Source organism: Leptidea sinapis, chromosome 41 (assembly GCF_905404315.1).
Source record: "Leptidea sinapis chromosome 41, ilLepSina1.1, whole genome shotgun sequence".
Lineage (NCBI taxonomy): Eukaryota > Metazoa > Arthropoda > Insecta > Lepidoptera > Pieridae > Leptidea > Leptidea sinapis.
In genome coordinates this window covers 565,565-586,413 of record NC_066305.1, presented here as the reverse complement: position 1 = coordinate 586,413, position 20,849 = coordinate 565,565, and the positions used below count along the sequence as shown (strand labels likewise).

The 20,849-nt window shown below is 35.8% G+C and overlaps 2 protein-coding genes across 5 annotated transcripts in view; one reads left to right on the top strand and one right to left on the bottom strand.

Annotated features, from left to right (window-relative positions):
- Nucleotides 1-2,643: 2,643 nt before the first annotated feature.
- On the top strand, nucleotides 2,644-4,696 carry LOC126976518 (NADH dehydrogenase [ubiquinone] 1 alpha subcomplex subunit 6-like). The gene is made up of 3 exons (XM_050824891.1): nucleotides 2,644-2,928; nucleotides 4,056-4,171; nucleotides 4,406-4,696. Exons 1-3 carry the CDS (start codon nucleotides 2,808-2,810, stop codon nucleotides 4,532-4,534), a joined length of 366 nt encoding a protein of 121 aa, XP_050680848.1. The 5' UTR covers nucleotides 2,644-2,807; the 3' UTR covers nucleotides 4,535-4,696.
- A 2,721-nt stretch (nucleotides 4,697-7,417) lies between these two features.
- The window catches only part of LOC126976511 (calcium-binding protein E63-1), a 72,634-nt gene continuing 59,202 nt past the window's right edge, over nucleotides 7,418-20,849 (bottom strand). For all 4 annotated transcript variants that reach the window (XM_050824873.1, XM_050824875.1, XM_050824874.1 and 1 more), the window contains 3 exons: nucleotides 17,051-17,183; nucleotides 12,282-12,430; nucleotides 7,418-10,510 (listed from right to left, as the gene is read on the bottom strand). In XM_050824873.1, coding sequence (XP_050680830.1) covers nucleotides 10,488-10,510; nucleotides 12,282-12,430; nucleotides 17,051-17,183 — 305 coding nt within the window. In that variant the 3' untranslated portion in view covers nucleotides 7,418-10,487. The remainder of the gene's footprint in view (nucleotides 10,511-12,281; nucleotides 12,431-17,050; nucleotides 17,184-20,849) is intronic.

Here is a 20,849-nt window from a genome sequence, read left to right as displayed (position 1 = left end):
CAGGGGAATTCATTCCAATTTAAACACCGTCCACCACTACCTTGAGTCGGCGCAGCCGGCCTTGTTTTTCCTTACGGAGATGCAGATACGATTACGGATATCTCGACCTGGCGATACGTCATATTTTACGTACCCCGGGTACAAAATTGAGCACAATTTTTTGCCTCATGCCGGAGTATGTGTGTACGTTAGGGAGGATATCTGCTGTCGCCGTCTCGGCAATTTTGAGGGTAGGGACCTGTCTACTCCCTGGCTCCGCGTAGATTTAGAGGACCGCGTCCGTATCTATGCGTGTGTCTACAGGTCCCATAGTGGTAACGCAGAAACTGATCATCTCATGGGCTGCGTTCAAGCGGCAATTGACGACGTGCTTGCACAGATCCCCTCCACTCAAATCGTAGTCTTGGGTGATTTCAACGGGCACAATGCCGAATGGCTTGGATCACGTACCACAGACTACGCAGGGCAATCTGTGCATAATTTTGCATTGGCGTATGGTCTGTCCCAATTGGTTGAGTCGCCAACGCGGCTCCCGGATGTGGATAGCCACATGCCGTCCTTATAGGATCTTCTGCTGACTACACATCCCGATGGTTACCAGGTCTTTGTCGACGCCCCTCTCAGAACGTCCAACCATTGCCTGGTCAGGAGTGTAGTGCCTATCCGACGCCAACGTTGCAGACCACCAGCGACCCGCCGCGTTTGGCACTACAAGTCAGCAAATTGGGATGGGATACGTTCCTTTTTTGCATCCTACCCTTGGGGCAAGGTTTGTTTCCCTTCGGATGATCCTAGTGCCTGCGCCGTTGCAGTAGCCGATGTGATACTGCAGGGCATGGATATTTTTTATACCAAGCTCTGTACTACCGATCGGTGGCAGATCACAGCCCTGGTTCGATGCGTCAGTCAAAGCAGCATCTGACTGCAAAAAACAGGCGTATCGAACTTGGGTTGCGGCGCTGGGCGCAAAGGATCCGAACTGCAAAGTTCTTAAGAGGAAATATAACCGTGCCTCCAGATTTTTTAAGCGGCAAATCGCCCGTGCGAACTCTAAGCACGTCGTCAAAATCGGCGAGCAGCTTTCCAGTTACCGACCGGGACACGCAAGTTCTGGTCGTTGTCGAAAGCTGCTCTTGGTAACTTCAACCAGCCGTCCATGCCGCCGTTGCACATGAGGAATGACACCCTGGCCCATACGGTAAAAGAGAAAGCCGAGCTCCTTTGCGTTCTTTCCGCCTCCAACTTGACTCTTGACGACAACGGAAAAACACCGCCGACCATCTCGCGGTGTCAGAGCTCTATGCATGAAGTACAGTTCAGACAGAAAACTGTTAGGTGAGCTCTGTTTTCGTTGGACGTCAGGAAGTCGAGTGGGCCGGATGGCATTTCTCCAATCGTGCTTAGAACGTGTGCCCCTGAGTTGACGCCGGTGCTAACGCGTTTATTCCGGCACTCTTATTCCAAAGGCGTAGTCCCTGACTCATGGATGTCAGCCCTTGTCCATCCGATCAAAAAAAAGGAGACAGTTCGGATCCGGCGAACTACAGGCCTATTGCTATCACCTCCCTGCTCTCCAAAATCATGGAGAGCATAATTAGCCGTCAGCTTTTAGTATACCTAGAGGATCACCAGTTGATCAACGACCGACAGTACGGCTTTCGCCATGGACGGTCGGCAGGTGATCTTCTGGTATACCTAACACATAGATGGGCGGCGGCGATTGAAAGCAAGGGGGAAGGCCTGGCAGTTAGCCTGGATATAGCGAAGGCCTTTGATCGTGTATGGCACAAGGCGCTCCTCCCAAAACTTCCATCATTTGGGCTTCCCGAGAGCTTGTGCAAGTGTACCTCCAGCTTCCTTTGTCTAATTGAAAACTAGCGCCATCTGGAGATTGGCCCCGAAAATAACTATATATAAGCTCGAAATTATAAAATTCATTTTTAATGTTGTGATGTAATTAAATAGCTAACTCTACTTTTTAATGTAAGTATTGCAATTTTTTACCACGTTGAAATTGCGCGTAGAGTTAGTTATTTAATTATGTCACAACATAGAACATAAAGGATAGATTTAATAGTGTAAATATGCAAAATTGAACACGAGAGCTACATACACGCGCAAAGTAAGCGCTAGAAGTATTTTATTACCAGTGGGCAGTGACACAAAGAAAAGTTGAAAGGTTTCAAAGCGAATGACAGCTGACAAAGCTTTCATTTTCGGGCCAACTAACAGATGGCACTACAGTCTTCTGAAAACGTTACTGTAAGGCGTGTGTCCCACCCCTGGATAGATCAATTTTACAGGATTAAAATAAGTAGATAATAATTTTAAGCTGAGAGCTTAACTTTTAAAAATATTGTTGCAAAAGTTTCCCCTTAGAATCCATATTTGATTTGGTTCTGGATAACATTTCAGAGCATTCTGTGCTCAGTACACAGACGCTACATGATTACAATTAAAATGTTCTAATTCAGCTGAGGTCAGTTATAGCGGTCGTTCGACAGATGATATCACAATATAATTTCTATTCTTATTTAATATATATTATTATTATTATCTGTAATAGTCAATCATGTGATTATGATTTCATAATCAATAATATGATAGGCAGGTAGTAGATTTATGTAGTAAGTATCATTATTACAGCATAAAACATACGATACTTTTTAAATAGGGCTTGTTATTATGACAAGAACATTGACAATATTAAAAAAATTATGACACTTGATTTAAATGTATAGGCATTTGTTTACCTCTTCAAGTTAGTCTGAATTATTTAAAATATAAAGAATTTAAATTTAAAAAAAATGTGTGGTATGAAGCCTGTATGCAAAATAGTTAAGCCACTACTTACAACAAACTATTATGATGCTCATGTTCGAGTTATTGGATTGTATAAAGCATATTACAGATTTATTCCATATTTATGTAAGTGCCAAATCTTGTTTTTTTTACTTTCTTTAAAATAAGAATGTGAAATATGTAGGTTTTTATGGGACAAGAAATATATATATTTTATTTAAACGCAATACTTTCATGGAATGATACAGGTGTTTGTTTTTTGGTTTGCCGAGAGGAGAATTCTTCAAAAACTGTCTGTCGTCAGTTTGTGTGGGATTTTTACCCACTGAACCGTCGCCTGTCTGCGTAAGCATTATTTCGTGGTACTAGGATCCCTTCTTGCTTACTGCAGCTGTAACTCCATGTCCATAATCTTTGACAGTTTCAATTCGTTTTGCTATAATATTCTAAATTGTATATTATCATTATGCTTAAAATAACTATATGTGACCATTGTTTTTTGAATTCATTCTGGGCTTAGTGATTATTTAGAGATTATGGAAGATTTTTCTGTAGAATAGTGAAAAAGAAAAAATCCTACCATACATTGTTGTTTAGGGATCAAAGGGATTAGGCAGCGTTTTCGATAAAAGCTCCCAGCTGACGTGACAATTTTAAACATATTCAGCAATCATCGTCATTTTGGAATTATAATACACAAAACCATAACACACATATATTCTAGGAAATAAGATCAAAAGGGGTTTCTTTAAAACAAAACAAATTTTAATACCACCTACTAAAAATCACAAACAAGCCAACATCTAAATTTTAAACATTTACATCAAATAGATCAATTTGTTGAGCCTCTAAGAATAAATTGCGAATTGCACATTGAGTAATATTCGAACAGAAAATGATGATATATGAAAAGTATTTCGCCTTTTATAGACATCTTCACCTTGTCCACCTATCACTGTAAACAATATATAAATTACCTTTCTCATGAATCACTCAGCCAGACACGCGGCGGGGGACTTTATTTTTTATAGTTATATTGATCTAAGTAAAATTTCAAAGTGTAATAAGCCCTAAGATGCCGAAATAGGGAACGTTTACCTTAGGTGTAAAAATGTTATGATACGCCTTGCGCTCTTTTTTGCTGATCAACACAATGATACCGCTGTGTTATTTTCTGTACAATTTAAATTGATCAAATTAATATAATCCCTACATGAAAAATCTGGATCCTAAAATGATTTCAATTTCGATAGTGAGAAGATTTGACATTCCCAAATCAGAGGAAGATTGTCGATGGAAATTAAGAGAAATGTTTTATAAAAATGCCTGCGTCACCGATATTCGAGTTATAGATATGCTAGTTATAAAGGTATCTATGATTTTTTTATGTTTGCCACCTATTGACCGTAGGGCCGTATCTACACTGCGCAAATCTTACAATTTAATGTTAATAATTGAGCTTCTCGAATAGTTGAGAATCACCATTACTATTCTGTATAATATATCCTAAGATCAATTCAATGGTGTTACGTTACCTCTTGCAAGGAAAAAGAGGCGATAAAGGCATTTTATATATTTCAATGAACATATCTGTATGTTACAGGGATTTATGAATCTGAAAGAGATGACCAATAACTGGCAGCAGAAAGGCCATGTGATAGCCAATTGGAATCCATCAATAGAAAACAAGCCTTGCGACTTTGTAGGCAAATTCCTGGCTGGTGTTGATTAAGCGCCTACGACTATACGTCTTAGACCCACTACGATATTTTAATGCAAATTTTAAATTTATATCACACTTTTGAATAAATTAAATATTAAAATATCTTACAAGTTGCTCCTCAAATAACGTTTTTTGCTCATCGTGACGTGGAAAATATAGTTTCAGTCTGAATTTTTCGCGTTTTAATTATATTTTACCTGTTCATTGATATTAAACCTTATTGACATTGAACGTGTGATATTACATTAAAGTTTCTTAGAATCATAGTAATATAATATATAAAATAAATAATATCATCCCCACCATCTGGATGTGTGGCGGCGGCTCTCTTCCACGTACTACAAAGCTGTGGAATGAACTTCCTTGTGCGGTGTTTCCGGGACGATCCGACATGGGTACCTTCAAAAAAAGCGCGTACACCTTCCTTAAAGGCCGGCAACGCTACTGTGATTCCTCCGGTGTTGCAAGAGATTGTGGGTGGCGGTGATCACTTAACTCCTAGATCCTGACCTCCTATTCCATAAAATATATATATATATATATATATATATATTAGTGCGTTAATGCATAAACACGCATACTATGGTCCGAAGCAGACAGGATTTCAAACGTTATTCTTAGATCGTAATTCCTATTGCGTATTACAATAAAAGCTCACGACATCAATTTGTGGGCAGCGGACTACGTAAAGTACTTGAATGATCAGAACAGACGTAACTGGCCTGAAATTATCGCTCCTCTGCAATAAAAATTGTATTAAGATAGGCACCTGCAGACGCAGATGACGCTGCACAGCACATTACAAATGTGTCGGGCAGGTGCAGCAGATATATTACCAGGAGGCTTCTAACCACAGGATGCTGGAACGATGGGAACCGCACGATCGCCTTTTTCTGCTGCCAAGCGCATTGCGCAAGTACTTTTAGTGATTCAGTTTGAAGGGCTAGTAAATACCGTAGTTAAGTTACTGGGCTAATGCGACAACATCTTCTGCCTCAAGATCATGAGCGCAATTGCGATGTCACTCACAAACAGCCAAAGATGTTTCAAGTATCCTGAACGGCTCTAGATTTGTTATGGGCAGCATGTACTTACTGCTAGTCTCATCAATTCTCATAAAATCAGTCGGGAGCGCATGACGCGACGCAGCTAAATAGAACTCGCCGACAGTTGTGCTTGAAAGTTATGCCTGGTGGACAGAACAGGTGTATCGTGAGAAGAGGCACAGATATGCATGCTTGATGCCTGCCGATGCGTGTGTTCGTAACAAATATGTCTATGATGCACGTAACTGCTTCTCTCAGTATCTACATCGTGTATGCACTGTCTCTACCATGAGCTAGCATTTGAAATATGCCTTCACTTCAGTCGATAACGAGTAAACGTGAATCGAATAGTTTTCGAAGCAATTCGTACCATGAGTTACAAGCACTTGCTAGCGTAAGCAAGAGCCTCGATATCGAGTGTAGTAACTTGTAAGTAGTTTTCGTGTTCTCGACGTCATGTTTTTATTAAAACAGCAAGTAACAAGCTTCACATCTGAAGTAGCCATCTCTTTCTAACTTTACATATATGACAGAGAAAAAAAGCAAGCCTTACTTCCCAAGCTGAATATGGTATTACCCTTCCGAGTAAAAATGTCACAGACCATGAGAAAAATGTAGAGCTATACTGTTTTCCTAATTTGTAATGGTTATATTTATATTTGTCAGAGTGACATTGACAGTTGACACCGTTGTGTTTGACTGCTTACTGTTTTTGTTTACTTTACATTTTACAATCCCTTGCTTTAAATTAGTTCATTCACAATTTATATCGATCGAGGTATTTTACTAAATAATTTAATTCCTAATTCCTTGTTAGTAAAATGCCACGAACAAATTCATCGCAGTTTCAGTTATTGGTGGAGTTTATGGCAAGGTATGTAGGTAAGTATATCATTTTCATCATAATTACTAAACATTACAACTTCGACTTTAAGTCAGTTTCTCTACATATAGGTATTTTTAAAAGTGAACTTCAACAAAATTAAATCTATTTTGGTTCCCCTCGAGACGCCATCTCTACTAAATTTATTATAAGTACGTTTATCTATAGAAATGGTGACCTTAGCAAGCCCACTGAAGGACCTCAAGGTAGGGCCACTAATATTCGACGCTGGTCAGAATTAGGGGAAATGTTGTATATGGTGACAGCAAGACAACAGAGAGATGGAGGAAAGTTAGTATTATACAAATACCCACCCTAAATACTTAAACCCTTTTGTTTCAGTTCTTTTTGCTTTATTTGTGTGTGATGCAGATTTCAACAAATAAAAATAGCTTTTAATTTTTGCATAGATTCTTACGCAAACATATCCTGGCCATAGAGTCATAAATTAATTAATGCTTTTTTTGCTTAATTCTTCTTATTTGATTTCTTTGTTTGCATGTGGAGTAAAGATGAGAAGTAACTTTAAAAATAACACTTGTTAGAACCAGTTTTTTTTTTTTCATTTGATGCAGCCTGGAAGCAGGGCCACCCTCTGTTGCATCTTCTACTGCTGAAATGGACCGGTAGAGAGTCCTGCTCAAATTCCTGAGGTACAAGTAGATACTTAGATTCACTATTTCATTTCAGAATGTACCTAAACATTTAAAAGATATGACTATAATAATTTTATTTATCACTATTATATATTTTATTACTCTATTATATACTCCAAAATGTATGAAAGGATACTCAGAAAACATGTTTCCAAGAGATCATCTATCTTAAGTACCTACTTACCATAAATCTTGTAAAATTATGAAACTTTGATTTAATTTTTTATTCTGTTCATTTGTCCACACATTCATGACATGTTTTGTAATAAATTCTTAGGTATGTCTTTCTTTAAATAAAAGATTAAAATGTTGAAAAATGTTTTTTTTTACTGGATCACATTAAAATTCACATCACATGCCTTTCTAAGGCGATAAATATGATCTTACAATTTTATTACAACGAAAACTCACAGAGATTTCTTAATTTCTATATTTGGGCAAGGGATAAAATATAATAAGCGGGAATCACACTACCAATTATTTGCATCATAAATATTTAGTAGGAGCAATTAAAAGAACAATTAATGAGTCTGATGGCAAGTGATCAGTTCCGAATCTTGCAAAATAAGACAAATGACAAGTTATTAAGTAGGTAGGTAATATGGAAGCCATCATTACCTAGATTTTAACGTTTCGATCACAAATCATCAGATTTGTTGGAGAATAATTGGAATTGCGATCGAACTGCGTTTGTCACTTATTTTATTTATCCCTTTGATGCACACTGACTATGTTATTAATAATCGCAAAGTAAAGTTATTCTTATTATCTAACCTTTGTCACTACAGAATTACATGACAGGGAGAAGTAATTTTAAACTTGGAGTAACTTTACATTGCGTTTATTATTTAATATGACACTGAAAGAATGTGCAAAGTTTATTACGAAAAATATGGGTTAGCGCTAATTATTAAAATTTTCACACAATTTATGAAATTATCATTTAAATACCCACACTAATGTCAAACACTCCCTCCTCGTGACAATTTCTGTTCCATTTATTGTCAGAGTTACCCCACTGTTGAAACGATGTTATAACAAAATATGTAAGCACACCGGTGATTTGTGGAACTGCGAGTAGAGAGACTTTGACATGAGTAAATATGAATATGCCTCCATTTTAAATCATCTCTCACAAGTCACAACCATAAAATAAAGGTATTGTAGTGTGCCATAAATAACATTAAAATAATTATTATTATTGTATCAATAGTAATAATAATCTGTGTGTAAATAAGAAACTGATAATAATATCTCTACCAGAGCGCCATTTGTATCGAATAAATTATCAAAATATGTAAAACGAAATGGTGGTATGCACGACATTATCAACATAATAAATAAACTCACGGACGAGTAAAATAAGAAGGACTCCGTGTCACCTTACATAACAGTGAGGCACCAAAACAAGCCGGTAAACGTGTAAATACGTAGCCCCATGCATACACTTACATTAATACAAGCCATCGGCCGCCATTATGAAATTTGCCATCGTCTGTAACAGATCAGTTTGCGTCTCAATAAAATATTTTAAAAATGCAGTCGTGCGTTGTGAAAAAGTATTTGTGGATATATGATTATTTAAGGGAGAAAAAATTGTGTATCTGGTATACCCCGTAACCGCACACACACTAGTATAAAGGTGCTTCACTTACTAATATCACGGCGCGGAGTCCTTCTTTTTTTACTAGTCCGTGTATAAACTATATTATATAGAACAACATAAAAATAAAAAAAACATTCTATATATAAAACCTTCATGAGACGACAAAAGCGAAAATCAAAACAAACACTTATAGGTAATAATGTCTTACATTTTGTAATGAGCTTAACTTACTTATCTTTTATAAAGAAAACTTAAATGATATGCCTAACAAGTAATTAATAAATAATTACCAACTTGTTCATTATAACACCAACCGCATATTAATCCTATTTTAGGTATCAAATGTTTCGTTCCTTTCTCTCAAACAGGAGAGAAAGGGACAAAATTGTTCGATAGCTAAAATAGGTACTTAACTTAGGTTTAATAATCATAATATGGAGTTATTATGATTAAAATAATTAGAATACATACGAATATGCATCTCTAAAAATAATCTATACAGGTAAGTATACATTTTTTTTAAATAAATACATATTTTTTTATTACTAATATAATTTCAATCGAAGCTATACAATAAGACACTAAGGATACTTAAGGAGAGTATTTCGTATTCGAGTCTTATACTAATTATGTAACAAAATTAGGTCCTTTATTACAATAAAGGAAATTTGTTGTATACATACAACAAATTTCCCAGTAAATAAGTGAAGATACGTCACCGCTGAGTGGACGAGTCTTTCGTTAATTGAGCGCAAGCATCGACAGGTCCGTGTGTCCGCTTACAAATACGCGGACGCGGTCCTGCACCGGATCGTATTCCATAGTATGTCGCATTGTCCACACAAAATTATTATTATTACCGTCTGAATCGTACCCAGTATGACACCGGACCATCTGATGGTCCGGCCGTACCAAATCCGACTATGTGTTTAGGCTATAATTCTGCGCCCCGCTACTAGCGTATAATCATTGCCTCAGTGCCTACACGGGTGTCCATGCGTTACGTAATCAATTACTTAATTTTCAGTTAAGTTTACTAAGTAGAAAATTAATATTCATTATTAATGTCATTTTTTTAACATATATAACCTCCAAATATTACGTCCTCTTGTATCCTTAGAGTCCCACCAGATATGCTGTATATAAATCTCTGCGATAATATTATGTATATTATTGTTTCAAACTTGTAATTTGATTAATTCGTTCAAAAGCAATTTTCATATTGTCTTTTACAAATAATGGACGTATTCAAATGCGATATTATACAGCTACTGCTCTTAGATAATCTATACGTCTAGATAGACTCTTTCTGTTAAACAACCGACAAACACAGGCCAGGAATAATACTTTAGTGTGCGTGATAATCTACGTCTTACACGTTACATTTGTATGACACTTTGTGTTAGTGTGCGTGAACTGCTCAAAATAGAAGTTAGTTTTAAATTATTTTTTTTCGACGTTTCTACAGCTGCTGTGTAGACTATCTATTTAGAAGTATAAATGATCTAAGCTACTGCTAAACATTTTTTATAATTGGAAGACGCAACTGTAGCTGCAACTGCAACTGCAACATATTTCATACTGTTATAAATAATGTTTTTCTATAAATATCATAAAGTATGGTCACAGTAGTATATAATAAAGGATGGTCGAAATATTGTCTTTCGCAGAGAGATTGTCTAATTTTAGCTAATATTGAATTATTTGGTTCGGGCGTTCATCTTATCTAAGCGTTAACAGCTAGTGAGGTCTTTTTTCTTTGGGATACATCTTACAACAGCATCTTCACAAACTCTGAAAAGGATAAGATAATTAATATTAGTTTTACACATAAAATATTTAGGTTGTAATCAAAGGAAAATTTTGTCGTTTGATTAGACATTTAAGACTAATTTAGTTATTATAGTAGGCTGCAGTTCTTGTATTTCTGTAGGCTGTAATTTTTAAAGGGTTTTTTATAATACGCAGCTACGGGACGAGCAAGACGGTGACACGCCTAAATAACATTTCACCTCAGTGAGCTATTCATAGATTATTGTTAGTATTAAGGCGAAGAGTAAGCAGAAAACACGCAAACATGATGTTTTTAGACAAGTTTTGTGGTGAAAGTATAGCATTTCGAGCTATGAACACTACATAATCCTGTTACACATATCCTTAAGCCTTATTTGTAGGTTGCTAATGCTTGCTGTTGGTTATAGTTAACACTGCCGAGCCTTTTTGAACTACCACATTTCTTTGAAGTTAAACAAGTTTTTTGGCATGGCGTGTCGCATTTTTTTGGTACTTCTCTCAGAAAAGAGATTCTTATAGCTTGTACTTTTTTGTGTAGGTTCATTTATTCAGATTAGTAGTGAATAACGAGGATTGTAAACATATAAACTGTTTTCCACGGAAGAATTTTGAAAATATTGGCTTTGTTACATAGATGGCGGGCCGGCAGCCGTGAACTCATATCGGTCAAGGTCGCTGGCATTTAGTGTCGCCTTAAGTCTCCCCGCGCGCGGTCGGACTAAAAACCGCCGACGCGGAGTTTAAAATCCGTCAATAATACTACGCCAAAATTGGCGTAGATTTGGCCTACTATCGGAGTACCCGTCGCACTCATTCTCATTGCATGTTTTATTCAATGTTAGTGATAAATCGGTTTGTGTAGTGAAATTGTGTAAAAGATAATTCATTAAACAACAAAGACACACATTTAGCATTTAAACTTAGGATTATTTGGTTTGCCGCATTCATGAAGTTGTGAGTTAGGGCTGCATGTAGTCGGAGACGAATCTATAACGGAAGAATCTATTACATATTATTGTTATCACTCAAAGATATTTTTTTACATATAATAAAATTGTAACGAGGTAAAACCTGTAAATTGAATATTTTGTCTGCCTGTCCTACTAATGGATGAAGAAACAAAAAAAATTAAGGAATGTAGCAAACGTTAGAAAATTTCGTAAAACTTATATTTATTACAAAAGTACTAAGTAGTAATATATAAACATGTATACACCTTGACATTTTACTTAGATTACTGAGTTATCTCAGTAATATTTTTTGAAGTTCAGATCAGTCAAATCGTTGAAACAATTTTTTAAAACCATTTTATAGCCATTAAATTATAACGGTTAAAAATTGATTCAATTGATTTTTTTTTCTGACGAAAGTATTGCGCAAACGTCAGAAAATTTCTGAAAACCTTTATTAATTATTTTTTTACAAAAGTAGTAATAAATAAACAAATACACTTGGAGGTTTTCAATAAGTAGAAATATCAACAAAATGTCCGGACAACATATTATTTGCTTCATATTATCACGCAAGATTGAGGTTTATAAGTTCCGCTGCTTTATAGCGTTCACACGGACAACGTCGCTAGCAGAAGCTAGTCTTCAATATATGATATTAAGAATGGAATTCATTTATTATACAAAACTTGGTCTGAAGTTTCCGGTTCAAATGGCGGTTCAATCTCATTTAATACCCGCATAATAAAGTGCTCAGCGATCCATATAGATATTTTTACTTCAAAACTAAGCTTTGAGTTTATATTCGAATGACGTCGTACCTTCGTAATCGATCCGGCCATCGTGATCGATGTCGCCCAGCGCCAGCACCTGGTTGAGTTGAGCGTCAGTCACGGGTTCACCAATCATCTCTAGAGCCGACCGCAGCTCGTCCCGAGTGATGTACCCGTTATCATCGCGATCGAACACTCTGGAAACATTAAGCAATTTCTATAAATACAAGTAGTACACATGTGTGTGTGAAGTAAGTTAGGTGCTCCAAATCTAGGTACATACCACAGAACCAGTTAGGAGTTTTTTTTTTGAGATTATACAGTTAAGAACTTTTTTTAATTGTCATAAAAATATCTTAATTATTTTAAAACATTATACGAATTTTTTTTAATGTTCATCAATTTCATTTTCCATTAAAAATGTTTAACCGAATCGAACCTCTGAACAGTATTGAACCCGCTATTTGCAATATAACATTTTTACACTTTTAATAAATAAATTAAGCCTTTATTGCTGTTCACAAATATTATAAATGATATTTAACTAAATATAAACTTAAATCTAAATTATATGTTTTGTTAAACAGCTTGTCTTTTGACAAAGGCCTCCTCTAAAGATTTTCACGCCTCTGTGTCTTTCGCTATTTGGATCCATTTAGGCCCAGCTTCATCTTCCCAGCGTTTAGTTTGGTCGAATTTTTCTTCTACTACCATCTCTTGGATACCAGTCGGTTATTATTTTTGTCCATTTTTCTTGTTTTTCTCTTAACATATGTCCTATCCATCGCCATTTCAGTGTTCTGCATATTGATTTTGCGTCTTTGAATTTAGTCATACTTGTTATATCTTTCAATTTTACTTTATCTCTTCTTTTAACTCTGATTACACTTCTTTCTATGCTGTTTTGACAGATATTTATTTAATTTGATAATTGTTCGGTTAGAGGCCATGTCACAACCATAGGTCAGGCAAGGTAAGATACATATATTATAAACCTTTCTTTTCTCTTTATTTGGCATTCCCTTATCCTTCATAACTTCACTGAGGGACCAATATCTCTTCCAAGTATTTGCTGTTCTCCTATCAATTTCCTTACGCATAGTATTAGATCCTGAAATTAGCTGTCCTAGATAAATGTAATCTTCAACGTACTCTATTTGTTCCGTATTTAATGTGATTTTATATGTTTTTGAAGAGTTCGTCATGATTTTTGCTTTAGAGGTGTTCATGCCTGCTTTTGCACTTCGATCTGCTAGTTGTCGCAACATTTGCTCTAGCTTTCGTGGGCACTCAGAGAATAGAACCAGATCATCCGTAAAGCGTCTCTCTCTCCAATCTAAATCCCTAAAAATCATCTCCGCAACCACTGAGATTAATTTGGGTGAGATGGGGTCGCCTTGTCGGACTCCTCGCTCAATAGAGAACTCTTCTCCTGTTTTTTTTTCAATCTAATATGCGCGATACTTCTGGAATAAACGTTCTTCAAAATTTTTATATATTTTTCTTCTATTCTTTGATGATGTAGTGCTTCTCAGATATACTTGTGTTCCAAGGAATCGAAGGCCTTGTTGAAATCTACGAATCCTAAATAATAGTTAATAGTTAATTACCACACTCGCACAGAATACCTGCGTGAAGTAGCGGCCTAGTGCCGCTATGTTTCGCATGGGTTAGTGTCGAAGACCGGTGGCCATTCCCCCCCCCCCCCCCTTCCCCAACAAAGATTCCCTAAAAGCCTCGCCTAGTATCGGAATACTGGGTCTCGAAATCCCGAGCGATTGCAAATTTCGTGGCCATCTGCAGGGCAAAGCCAAATTGGCTTCAAAGAAACTGGGCGTCATAAATGGAGCACGGCAATACTTCAAGCCGGCCCACATACTAGCGCTCTATAAAGCGCAGGTCTGGCCACACATGGAGTATTGCTGTCATCTCTGGTCTGGCGCACCCCAGTATCAGCTCGATCCAATCGACCGCGTGCAACGCAGAGCAGCTCGAATTGTCGGGGACCCAGTGCTCTGTGAACGGCTGGATCACTTGGCGTTGCGTAGAGACATCGCTTCATTGTGTGTCTTCTACCGCATTTATCACGGGGAGTGTTCCGAAGAGCTGTTTAACCTGATTCCTGCCGCTGAATTCCACCTTCGCACGACACGCCACAAGTTAGGTTATCATCCTCACCATCTGGACGTGTGGCGGTCCTCCACAGTGCGGTATTCAAGGAGCTTTCTTCCACGTACTACAAAGCTGTGGAATGAACTTCCTTGTGCGGTGTTTCCGGGACGATACGACATGGGTACCTTCAAAAAAAGCACGTACACCTTCCTTAAAGGCCGGCAACGCTCCTGTGATTCCTCTGGTGTTGCAAGAGATTGTGGGCGGCGGTGATCACTTAACAACAGGTGACCCGTACGCTCGTGACCTCCTATTCCATAAAAAAAAGTTTTGCTTATATTCATTGTATTTTTGCAGGATTTGTCTAAGGACATGTATGTGATCTATCGTCGGAAAATTGTTTCGAAAACCAGGTTGTTCTATTGGTAGATTTTTTCGAGTGTAGTAGGGATGCGAAATAATATTATTTTTGAAAAAAAATTGTAAACATTCGACATTAAACTGATTGGACGGTAATTTCTTAAGTCACTTTTGTCTCCTTTTTTGTGTAGTAGTATCATTGTAGATTTTGTCCATTCATCAGGAATATTTTCAGTCTCGAGAATTTCAATATATAGGTCCGTTAATATGCGGGTATAGTAGATTTGAGTAATTTATTTGTGATTTGATCAGAACCTGGCGTCTTTCCTGCTTTCTGTGAATTAATTGCTTTAATTGTTTCTTCTTTTAATATTTTAGGTACTGACTTTGAAGTTTTTGAATTACTTTCACCTGAATATCTCTAGGGTATTTGCTTTGATATAGATTTATATAGTATTCTGTGGCTTCTTTGATCATTTCATCCCTTTTACGTGAAATATTACTTCTTTGGTTTTCCTCTTAACACTAGACATCCATTTTTTGACTCTGTTCAATTCTTTAAAGGCTTTATTTATTCCCCCGGTTTTATGATGTGTTATTTCAAAATAGTTTGTCGTCTTGCTTTTTTATCCTGTCTTATATTCTCGTTTATATTTTTACTAATTTCTGATATATTAATATGGTTTTCTTGGTTCTTCTGGCCTTGTAATAATTGTTTTCTAGTCTGTTTTAGTTGTCTTGTTATTATGGATCACCGTATTCAAAGTCCTTGTTATTGTTTTTAATAAATTTAAAAAATGTTCATATCTTTCTTCCATAGGTGTCTTTTGACCCTCGCATTTTTCAGCTAGACCTTATAGTTCAGTCGTAAGCATACCGATATTTCCAGTACTCACCAGAGTAGAATTGTAGTTTTGCCATTTTCTGTTCCTTTATATGGGCATTCCTGTTAATGTCGCACGGACCATTCTATGATCTGTATGGATGTTAAGGTTTTGGATAATTGAAACATCATTGAAGACTTTGCTATTATTAGATACGATATAGTCAATTTCATTTCTATGACCACTGGGAGAAATCCATATCTATTTCTTTGTTGCCTTTTTTGTGAAGAAGCTGTTGAGGATGCTGAGTTTGTTTTGTAGAGCAAATGTGATTAGCCTTGTACCATTTTTGCTTCTTTTGCTACATCCGTATCTGCCTATCGTGTGCTCTTCTCTATTGTTACTGCACATTCCTATTTGTCCATTAAAATCGCCCATTATTAAAATATTTTTATGTGACTTTTTAATAGCAGCTTGCAAATCCTCATAGAACCTTACTACTTTTTCAATGTCTTCCTTTTTATCAGATTCGGTTGGGGAATATACTTGAATAATAGACCACATTTCTGTTTTATTAATAGCAGCTCTATATTAAGGATTGTTATTCTTTCTAAGATACCTTTGATTTCCTCGTTTTTATTAGCTAGACTCTTTTTGATTAAAAAGCCCACGCCATAGAGTCCTGGAGTCTCGCCTTTATAATGTAGAATATAGTTCCCATAATCTTCTATTCCTTCCCCAAGCCTTCTCATTACGGATATTCCAATGATATCCCATTTAATTTCCGCTATGGCCAGTTCCAGTTCCAGTAGTTCTTCAGGAGTTCGTAGAGATCTTACATTAAACGTGGCTATATGTATATTCTTTTATTATTTTTACACTTTATGATGATATAAATCAACTCACTGAAAATATTATCTTAGTTTTAGTAAAGTAGAACAAGTATTATAGCAAAACAAGAATTGAGCAAAGTTAGGGCTTTTTTTTCGAAAAATTTTTTTTTACAGAATTTCAGCTCTTGTAAAATTTTCACTGATAGAGTGTTAAATAATAATGTATCTTAAAACCAAATCTTTTAACAGAATACTACATAATAAGAGACACCTAGATCAAAAATAAACCGCATTTTTGAAGGTAGCCTCTTAAACTATAGAAGTTTTTAGGTTTAATGCGTTCTCTGACTTTCTATACACATAATTAAGGATATTTCATTCGCAGACTGATAGCGCAACGGCAAAAGTGTGCTTAAAGACAATGTAAGCACACCTTTCTTCTTAGTCCTATCGAATCGGGTTTAAATTCAACATTCGTAACTAAAACTGCAAATGTTTTACATTGCTGCTTATTGACCAAAAATATTTTAAACAACTGGAGTAAATGCGGCAATGTAAAGATATAGCAGTCGAAGATCGTTTTGGTGTTTGTGGCATGTTCCATATCTCGTCTTTGTTTTTATACGACCATGTGTATAGAACGTTATTAGGTGTATTAATTATTAATAGTTAATTAATTTATACGTACTTAAAAGCCGCTAACAAATCCCTTGTGATTTCCTCTTCAGAGTCCCCACCACTTGTACTCACATCCAAACCTTGCAGCGCTTGTATCTTTGTCACCCATTGCATGAAGTCATTCTCGTCTATAAGTCCGTTTCCTGTCAACAAATTCTGAATTACTTTTCTATACTTACCTATAGATCAGTGCTTAAGCCTTTGAAAATGATAAAAAGTAAAAAAAAAATTGAAAAAGGAGAATATAAAAAAAATTAAAGGAAAAATAAATTACGGGCGATCTGAGGTCGGGAAGTGGAAAAGGACCCCCCTTTTAAGAGGGTTTTGTTTAAGGGTAAAAACGGTCTCGATTTCCGGCGAAACTACAAGTCCTATAGAAAAAAAGTTAACAAAGTTGTAGGTAATTCCACTTCCACTTTATTCCGACGTCAGATCGCCCGTAATTTATTATTCCTTTCATTTTTGTTATATTGTCTTCCTTTTCCAATGGGTTTCATCCTACTATTATTTATTTTGGTTTAAAAAATTATCGACCCTGGTCTATTAGATATATTTGAACGGTCGCTCCGCTTCCTGGGTAGAATTTGCTAGTGCGGTAATCTGACCATAATAATTAGGACTTCTAGTTTGTATTAGCTATTTAGAAGTACCTAAGCTTTCGAATTAGTTTCGAATTCAGGCCGAAAGTGTTAACGTGTTCTTTATTTGAATATTTTAACGGAATACCGTACTGGCTAGTTACAATTTATAAGTAAATAAACTATGTTTGCATCAGCCTTATTTTTGCAGTTTATTTGCAAAAAAATAGTAATTATTATTTTGGATTCTCGTAGGTGTAGTATACAAAGTATTGTGTATATCACTCGGGAGAATGTGCAGTTCCCCTACTCGAGTGTACTGAGGCACAAATTGCAATCTCGCAGGATTCGCTAATTCTCTTTCTTTAATTCTGAAATTAGAGAGAGTGCAGGGGAAACACGTGCGGAAGTAAATGAATGAATGAAAATACTTTATTGCACTGAAGATAAAGTTACAATTCAGCGCAATTAGGCTAAGTTATCACTATGCAGCGACCTCTTCCAGGTAACCCAAGGGTGTAGGTCGTAGGAGATTTTATTGTGCGGAATTAACACTAAAGAGCATCGTAATATTTAATATTAAAAAAAATATTGTTAATCTAACAAGTCATTTTTCAACAGTTCAAATGTGTATCTAAATATGATAACTAATTTTTAACCTTGGATTTGTCATGAGGCAAGTGAAAGATTTCACAAATATCAACGCTATACGAGTTCTATATGAGGCTTTGGTTAGAAGTTATTTAGAATATAATGCTATAATATGGGCTCCATGTGAAGCCAAGCTCATGTTGGAACGAATAGAAATTAAATTTGTTAGGTTTATATATCTAAAACTCTACAAGGTATAACCAGGATATCCACTTCTATATCCTACACTTTTTGTTCTTGACATGGTTGGGTATGATAAACTAGAAACTAGGAGGGACGTATTCCTGGTTTTATATTTATGGAAAATTTTGCGTGGTATGGTGAGTCATCCAGCCCTACTGGAGCGAATAGGTCTGTGTCGATGGACGTGCAGCAAGGCGAAGGCGACAGCAGCTGCTCGTAATTCTGCGAGACACACCTTTTACAGTCGCTTTACGAAATTTTAACTAACTTTCGCATAGGATTGACTTGTTTGCTTGCTCACTGAACGACTTTAAAATTAGAGTAGTTGTTGTATGTTCTAGTAATAGTAATTAGTATAGTAGTAATCTAGTATAGTAGGTATAGATTGTTCGTAGTAGCTCTAAGATTTATGTTTATATTAATTTAAATACTTAAATTTATGTCAAGCCTCTATCCCCATAGGTCACTCTGTAAGGATAGGGGCTTTAATGGTTAAATAAATAATTAGAATCCGTTCACAAATGGCGAAGATATCGAGATACAATTTCATACCCCGTTTTCACCATTAGTATTATTACATAAAATGTATTTACAGTAGGCTCGCAAAAGGTGGAGACAATTCGGGTGACATGCGCAAAATAAAAGAATACGGTCGTATTCAAAACCTTTTTTTAAGTAGGATGAAAACTAATAGAACGATTCGTAAGCCGTGAAAAAATAACGTTCCGATTTGACCTGAATTATGTAACAAAGGTAAAAGTGTTATGACCCTAAAGCAATCACAGCTATTACATATTCTGAAGCATTAATGTGACAATAAATGAAAGGGCTTGGGTCGTTAAATGTTAATTAAGTCAGCACCGGGGAAGTCATTACGAAGCCAGCGTTGACGCCAACGAATCCTGCCTTTGATTCACTTTTATATTCAAATATGTTTTACTTTGAATTTGTCTCAAACAACATTTTCTTCAGGGATTTGGGTTCAAAGTTGAAAACTTTTTTACCTTGTTTAATTATCATAATACGGCAACTTTTTTATGGAATTTAATAAAGAGTATAGTGTCAGAGTTGCATAATGTTACAATTACATAGTAAATCAAGTCAGGAGAAACGATGGGGTGTGTTTCGTTGTAGTGGAGGCAGGCCGCGACGTCCTCACTCGTACCGGTTGGCTGGTTTGCTTATCGGTAGGTACTCCTATATAAGCATGTCCGTACTTCTTACAATACTATATTTACTAAGACTTACCTTCACTAATTCTGATATATATATATATAAATAGCTTTGAAAAGAATAAAGTAATTTAATAAAGTTTATTTGACTTTGACTTTAAGAGCGACCAACCCGTCATATTTTTATTAATATTTTTACTAATAGGTATCTTATGCATTGTATCTAGGTTTCTACCGAAGTAGAAATAACAAATTCAATATGACCCTCCAGATATGTGCTTTTTTGCACAATTTTTTTACTATGGCCGTTAATAATGAACTCATAAATTACAAAAGTATAGATAACATTGCAATATAAACCTTGCGCATGTAATGGAGATTCTATATGAAAAACATTTATTTTACAAATTTGTAAGGATTACTCAAAAACACGTATTTTCTGGAAGACGTTTTCTGGATTTTTTGCACACTATTCAAAAGTATATTTCGTTCAATGTAAACGCTTTCTCTTGCTTGTCGTCAACAAGCGCGGGTATGTAATAAATGAAATAATATGCTTTTCGACCATGTTCGTGTTATGGCGTTGACCGTGGACCGCAAAAGGCCAAAAGGACGAAAGTTTATAATATTGACAATATAATATTGACACACTTTTTACACAAATTATCTTGCCCCAAGTTAAGCATATATAGCCTGTGTTATGGGTTACAAGACAATGATATATATAATACAATATACCTACTTAAACATACATAAATTCATATAAACATACATAAATACATTTAAACATCCATGACTCGGAAACAAACATCTATATTCATATAAATGCTTGCACCTACCGGGATTCGAACCCGTTTATTAAATAGCGTTAAAAACCTATACCTCTTTTTAACAAGATTCTCCAAGACGCACTTTTGCCCACAATATTTAAGTAGTAACAACAAAGCCTCAGTTGTTATTAAGTTTATAATAATGTACGTTATTGTTTTTTTTTTACATTGCTGCATTGAGCAAGAATATTTTAAACAACTGGAGTAAATGCAGCAATGTATAGATATAGTATTCGAAGCTTATTATGGTGTAATTTGTGGCATGTTCCGTATTTCGATACAATTATAATTATGCTTTGTTTTCATACGACTTCATTTGTCTATATGTATTGTTAAAAACCGATAATTGGACTTTTTTAATTATGTTTGCTACTATCTCTGTTTTTGTAGCTGTT

Coding starts and splice junctions, on each gene's coding strand:
- LOC126976518 (XM_050824891.1), top strand. CDS start 2,808: ATGTGTGGTATGAAGCCTGTATGCAAAATAGTTAAGCCACTACTTACA. Junction 2,929..4,055: donor CAGATTTATTCCATATTTAT/GTAAGTGCCAAA, acceptor CAATTTCGATAG/TGAGAAGATTTGACATTCCC. Junction 4,172..4,405: donor TAGATATGCTAGTTATAAAG/GTATCTATGATT, acceptor TGTATGTTACAG/GGATTTATGAATCTGAAAGA.